Source organism: Lactuca virosa, chromosome 5, assembly GCF_052849685.1.
Source record: "Lactuca virosa cultivar CGN04683 chromosome 5, Lactuca_virosa_CGN04683_v6, whole genome shotgun sequence".
In the NCBI taxonomy this organism is placed as follows: Eukaryota; Viridiplantae; Streptophyta; class Magnoliopsida; order Asterales; family Asteraceae; genus Lactuca; species Lactuca virosa.
This window is the reverse complement of record NC_136430.1, coordinates 262038845-262045389: the sequence shown is the minus strand read 5'-3', so window position 1 is coordinate 262045389 and position 6545 is coordinate 262038845. Positions and strand designations below refer to the sequence as shown.

Genomic DNA, 6545 nt, shown 5'->3' with positions numbered 1-6545 from the left:
TGGATCGGAAGATCCTACAGAGTTATGGCCTGGAAAGGCGTATGTGTTGTATGTGGTATCTTGGGGAACTCACTAAGCATTTATGCTTACAGATGTTATGTTATGTGTTTCAGGTACTAGTGATGATCGCGGGAAGGCGTCGGCATGATCCGTACATACTCATAGAGATTATGTTTTGAGATTCTGGGACATGTTTTTGTTACGACACAGTGAATACATTATGTTTTATGATTATCGTGTGATTGAAAGTACGATTTAAAAATGAAAAAATTGTTTTGAAAATTTACGTTGTTACAAGTATAGTATAAATACAAATAAATCATTTTTGTTTATGTTGTTATTTATTTAGAGATCATATTGGAAAACATATCAGTAATAATGTATTTGTCACCGAGGCCTTTGATGTTTGAAACAAAACAAAGAGATTTTTGAGTCATGTCGGTGTAGTTAATAGTTTTCACAATAGAGTATTAAAAAATATAAAGATGAATGGAACAAAATTAATCCATTTCTATTTCCTTTCATAAGCTAAGTAAAAGTGAAAAGAAAGAGAATCACATCCGATTAAATGCTTTCATTAAGGTGTGTAGACATCTACTTAATGGGTCAATAACATTTTGTTGACATAATGAGTCGAAAACGTATTTGCATAGAGGAGAATTTTTTAAAACGGTAAAACTAGTTCGGAAATTAAGTGAGAATGTCCGACTCTCTTGTATGTGTGATTGTGTTCCTTTTTGTGTTAATAAGATCAATGGTGACAATTCTTGACACATCACATAACTGACACGCAAATAAACAAGTTTGGGTTAATCTTAAACGGGTTGGGATCATAAATAAATTGACCCACGTAACATGTTTATTATACGGGCCGTGTCAGGTTGACAAATAAGTTCAAACATCGCTGTTTATTATAATCTAAAAAACTTATTTATTAAAAAAAATTGATTGTTCATTCCCGTTCGATGCGTGTATTGATGTTTGAAAAATTAACTCCAAACATAACAGATGAGAATTTTGACAAAGATACTAATAAACTTTAGTTTGCCTTTGGTGAGTGTTTTTTAATCCAATTATAGAATTTTTACTTATGTAACTTTCAAGAAATATAAATTTACCTTTGCATTTTGTTTCTACTTTAAATTAGTTATGATGAAGAAAACTTTGATAGAAAGCATGTTGAAACAGCAACAACAAAATTTGTTTTCGGGGGACGAAATGAGAATTATGGCCATGTCTCTTATGTATTAATATTTTTAACTTTTTATTCGTATTAGTACTTAGAGTTTGTATGGGTTTATTTAGTATGCTTTCATGAACGTTTTCAACTTCTTATTTCTATAAGTTTTTTAATTTGTATGCGTTTTTTTTTTTTGGAATGTTTTTAACTTTTTTTTAATATCATGTTTTTTTCCGGAATATCCCCTGAATAAACGATTATGACACTCCAAAATGAATATGACCTGTTAATCCCTATACTTAAACGGGTTAGATAGGTCGTGTACAAGTTAAACATTAAATCTATATGGAATAGAATTGAAAAACACGATACGAAATTATATGGATTGTGTTGGGTTAAATTTTCTAACTTACCAACACACTGTTCATCAACCTGAACATGACATAATTGTCGTCCAAAAGAGATCATACATAAATACATAATCATTCTAATTACAAAAATTTGTAACAATACCGCTGAAAGACTGAAACATCATTGATGGGTGTTTCTTTGTTTGATTCTTTATTATTATTTTTCTTTACCTTCATAGCCGGTAGCCAAAAAAAAAAAAGTAGACGGACTAATCTGAAAAATTCCCGTTGCCTTTACGTAATGGAAGGGAGAAATTGTGTGTGGTTGGTATATACTTGGTTGTAGGAGTATTTAGGTACAAGTGTAGCATCATTTGGGCCACATGAGTGGACTTTTTTTTCCCAATTGAGGAAAGTTTTGGACATTAGTTCAAAGAAAAAAAAAGAGAACATATTCTCACTTTAGGTCAATTTATTCAAATCTCAGTTTACAACTACTATACTTTAGATATAAAAGGCTTCATTTATAGGGAAATTGTCATAAAAGCCCTTAAGTTTTTCAAAAAATGTCGGTTTTACCCTTGGATGAGTTTTTGGGGTATTAAAGTCGGATACTTTCACTAAATGTATCAAATATCTCATTTAACAGGTTGGACCCTTAGTAGCCGGTTACCCATGTGCTGATTTGGCATTTAATTGACATGTCAAACAACATGGCCCCATTTTATAACCCTCTCCCACATAACCCTTCCCCCCTTGTTTCTTGCATCCTCTCGACTGCAGTATTCTCCCACGCAAAATGCCAACATCTTCTGCAAAATCAAGCTCTAATGTGAATTCACGATTCAAGAAGAAGATCGAAGTGAAGTGTTGGTGTGAAGATTTATGCCCTGTGTTTGTTTCACGCACACCAGAAAATCCAGGCAAGAAATTTTGGGGGTGCCCTAATTATAACGTAAAAATCATTTTTCCTTTTTCTTTAGTAGGATTACAGTAAGGGTATTATGCATTGACCTAATTATGTAGGGGGAAGGAGGTTGTGGGTTTTTCAGATGGGTTGACGATGAAGGAGTTCAAAACAAGATATTATGCCAGAGTCAAATCGGATTACAGAGCAGCGACAAATGATGACATTAATGCAAATGGTTGTTGTTTTGTTAGGGGCTATATTATTCTTGCTTGTTCTAGTAGTATTCAAGATTTAATGGCAGTTGGTTGTTACGCCACTAGTATTATGATCTTGAAATATGTAGCTTTTGATGGTATGAAATATGTAGCTTTTGATGATATTTGATACTTTGGTAGGTATATGTAATGTTAGGATTGTAATTTGTAATGTATGGATTTTTATTGCAATGTATGGATGTTAATTTGTAGTGTATGGATGTTAAATGGAGTACAAGTTGGTTTGTTTTGTAAGTATATTACATAAAATGGTATTGCAGTAAATGGATGTTAATTGCAATGTTGGATGATTAATTCCAGTAAATGGAATTTGGAGTACAAAAAAGGTAAGTTGTATGAATTTGGAGTAGAAACTGTTGAATGGTAACAATTGGTGAATGGTAATAATTGTAATTTCAGTAAATGTAACAAGTTGTATGAATTTGGAGTAGATTAAATTAAAATGGTAATTGGTATGGATTTGTATGAATTTGTAGTACAAGTTTAATTAAAATGGTAACTGAATTAAAATGGTAATTGTTATGAATTTGCAGAAACAATTAGTGAATGGTAACAATTCTAAAAGATTAAACATAATATAGAAGGGGGTGTATCCATTACATATAGTTTAATTACATACTACCCATATGTAGCAGCCATCCATTTGTACCAAAATGCCTAAATAATGCACAAAAAAGGCAACCTAAATGGTAACAATTGGATGCATGCTGCAATCAAAGTGCCAAAAAACAAAGTTTACAAAAGTGGCAACCCTGCAATCAAAATGCCAAAAAACAAAGTTTACAAAAGTGGCAACCTATACCATCCCACTACACCCCCATCCCCATTCTTGCTAACAAACTACTCCAAGTTAATTGGATTTACAGAAGAAGAACCACCACCATCTTTGTCATAGACACCATTCCTTAGCTTTATCTTGGTAATCCTCTCATATGTTTTCCTTGTTCTCCTAACCAATGGGACAACCTCATATCCTTCATCATCACCCTGATTTTCCTCATCATCACCCAATTCTTCAACACCACCTTCAGGTCCACCAGTATCACCTTCAGGTCCATCACCATCACCAATAGCTTCATCTCCAGCACCTTCAGCTCCACCATCCAGACCAACATCATCATCAGAATGATGACCATCAATAAAATCATTTACATCCTAGTGTAAAAAGATATAGTTAGTTCACAAAAATCACCAGAAAATTTTTTAATTAATAAAAGATAATAGGTCTTACCAGTTCAACTGGTAGGGAATCATCCAATTCCACTTGTACCCCTGGCATAGCTTCTATTTCTGTCATGCTATAACCAGCTTCTAGCATATTAGCAATGTCTTCAAGTCCTACTTGTATCTTCTCTGGGAGAATATCATCCTCTTTGCCCTCAGTAAACTCAATAACATCATTATCTTCCACCTCATTGTCACCATTTAGTGGACTGAACTTTGTTTTGTTTGTGAAGTTAACCTCTTGTAAAATTGCATCAATACCTTGTTCAATTTCATCATTTATTGATTTAAGCTTCCAACCAATACTGGATCCTACTTGCCCAAAAGTTTCACTACCTTCCATCACACTTGTTTGACTAGTTCCTCCTTCTTGCATCATATGACCATCCTGAATATGAATTATTGAAACTTCCTGCACAACACCTTCTTCTTGCACAACACCTTCTTCCTGCACCACACCTTCTTTTACAACAGTAGGAACTTCTACAACTGGAACTTGCTGAACCACACTTTGACCCACATTATAACCTTCTTGCATGACATTTTCACCAATCACATTTTCACCCTCATCAGCAACTGGAACTTGTTGAACCACACTCTCTTGAGTACCTAAAGTTGGAGTATTATTCCCAGTTTTTGCAGAACCAATCCTCCCACCACCTCTCCTTGTGCACAACTTCTTCCTAGGTGCATCAATACTATTTCTCCTAAATCTTTTAGAACCAACCTGTTGCTGATGTTTTCTTGGACTCATCCTTAATGTGTTATGTTTTCTTGGACTCCTCCTCACTATGTTAGAGCATGAAGGTTGACTTGGGACATTTGGTTGACTAGGAGTTGTAGTATTGTTTTATGTCATTCTCTCATTTAGTGATTGGTTAGGAACAGATACATGGGGGATGGGATGTTTTCTTGGCCTTCCTGTCTTCTTTGGTGGGGGAGGCACATATTGTTTTCTCCCATTCTTACATGCCCTCTTGTTATGACCATATTCCAAACAATTACCACATCTGGTAGTTCTTGCAACCTTCACTTTTGTTGTTGAAAACTTTCTCTCCTTTTCACTGGCATGCCTCTTTCTTTTGGTAGCAGGCCTACCAGGCATCCTCCTAGACATTGGAGGTAATGGCTTAATGTACTCAGTTTGGGCCCAAAGATTGCTGCCATTAACAGGTTCAATGTTTGTTGAGTAACACTGCCTAAATTTCTCTTTAGAGAAGTATGCATTGATGTATGCATCTGGTGTTTGATGGATAAAATTAATTGCTGCATTTGCATGCACACAAGGGATGCCAGCTAAATCCACAGCCTACATGAACAGGTCATATCATCTAAGTCCACCCTATAACTGTCACACCCTCTTCTGGCCTCAAACACATACCCTTGACTATGAATTATTCCCTACAACCTACAATCAAGTATCTAGTTAGTAACAATAATTAATGATTAAGACAAGTTTTAGAAAGCATAAAATAATACCTCATATTTTTCCCAAATCTATTCATTTTTTTCAAAAATTTTGGACAAACATTTGAATTCCACTTTTCACTTTCCTCATTCATGTAAGCAAACCTGTCCATGATATAAATATGTATCTCTTCAAGCCTGGTGATCAAAGGTTTTTTCCTAGCATCCAATATTATTGAGTTGAAGCACTCTGAGATCCCATTCTCAACTGCTTCACATGCATAGCCTGATCCAAAATAGGCTCTACACCATGTTTCTGGTTGCTTTGACATCAAGTATTCATATGCAGAAGGGTTCAATTTCTTGATGCTTTCCATATGCCTCTTGAAGTCACCTTGTGTGCAACTCATAGAGGCAGCCCAAAACAACTTCTTATATTCCAAACCTGTGAAAGCCTTTCTAAAGTTGGCATAAATGTGCCTAGCACAATTCCTGTGTTCAACATGAGGCAGTATATCTTTCACAGATTCAAGCAGACCCTACAAGACAATCATTTAATTAGTTTAATAGAGGAGAAATATGTAATAAGATAACTATGCAATTAAGTAGAGGACAAGTATGTAAAATTTTACCTTGTGTTGATCTGATATCACTACCAAACCTCTTCCACTATCAAGATCTAAATCATCCCTTAGAAGCTCAAGGAACCATGTCCAGTTAGCCTTATTCTCAACATCCACAACAGCCCAAGCAATTGGGTAGACATGATTATTGGCATATCTACCCATGGCTGTCAACAACTCACCCTTTACTACTCCCTTAAGAAAGCACCCATCCAAACCAATAACTCTTCTACACCCTCTTTTCCAGCCTTCACATATAGCTTTGAAACCAATATAAAACCTATGAAAATTGTTTATCCCATCTGGATTGACAGTTACACACACCTTACATGTAGAGCCTGGATTGGATCTTAAGAACTCTTGTACATAATCCCATATTCTGGCATAATGTTCAGTCAATTTACCTTCAGTTAGCTCCTTGGCCCACTTCTTGGCCCTACGATATTGGCCTATAGACACAGCATACCTAAACCTTTGTCTGATGTCAGTAATCATCTCTTTAAGCTTCACCTTAGGTTTATTTGCAATTTTAGTTATGTAGTGTCTACCTATCCATTCAGGAGTAACCATAGAGCC

General features: G+C 35.1%; 1 protein-coding gene across 1 annotated transcript; it reads right to left on the bottom strand.

Annotated features, from left to right (window-relative positions):
* Positions 1-4789: 4789 nt before the first annotated feature.
* Positions 4790-5756, bottom strand: LOC145112668 (uncharacterized). Its single transcript, XM_079048804.1, has 2 exons — positions 5469-5756; positions 4790-5248 (listed from the first exon to the last, which is right to left on the bottom strand). Exons 1-2 carry the CDS (start codon positions 5754-5756, stop codon positions 4790-4792), a joined length of 747 nt encoding a protein of 248 aa, XP_078904930.1.
* Positions 5757-6545: the final 789 nt, after the last annotated feature.

Bases quoted from the DNA above. Each gene is read 5' to 3' on its own strand.
- LOC145112668 (XM_079048804.1), bottom strand. From the start codon at position 5,756: ATGAGTTGCACACAAGGTGACTTCAAGAGGCATATGGAAAGCATCAAG. The intron at 5,249-5,468 runs GTTTGTCCAAAA...CTGTTCATGTAG, and splicing joins GTGAAAAGTGGAATTCAAAT to GCTGTGGATTTAGCTGGCAT.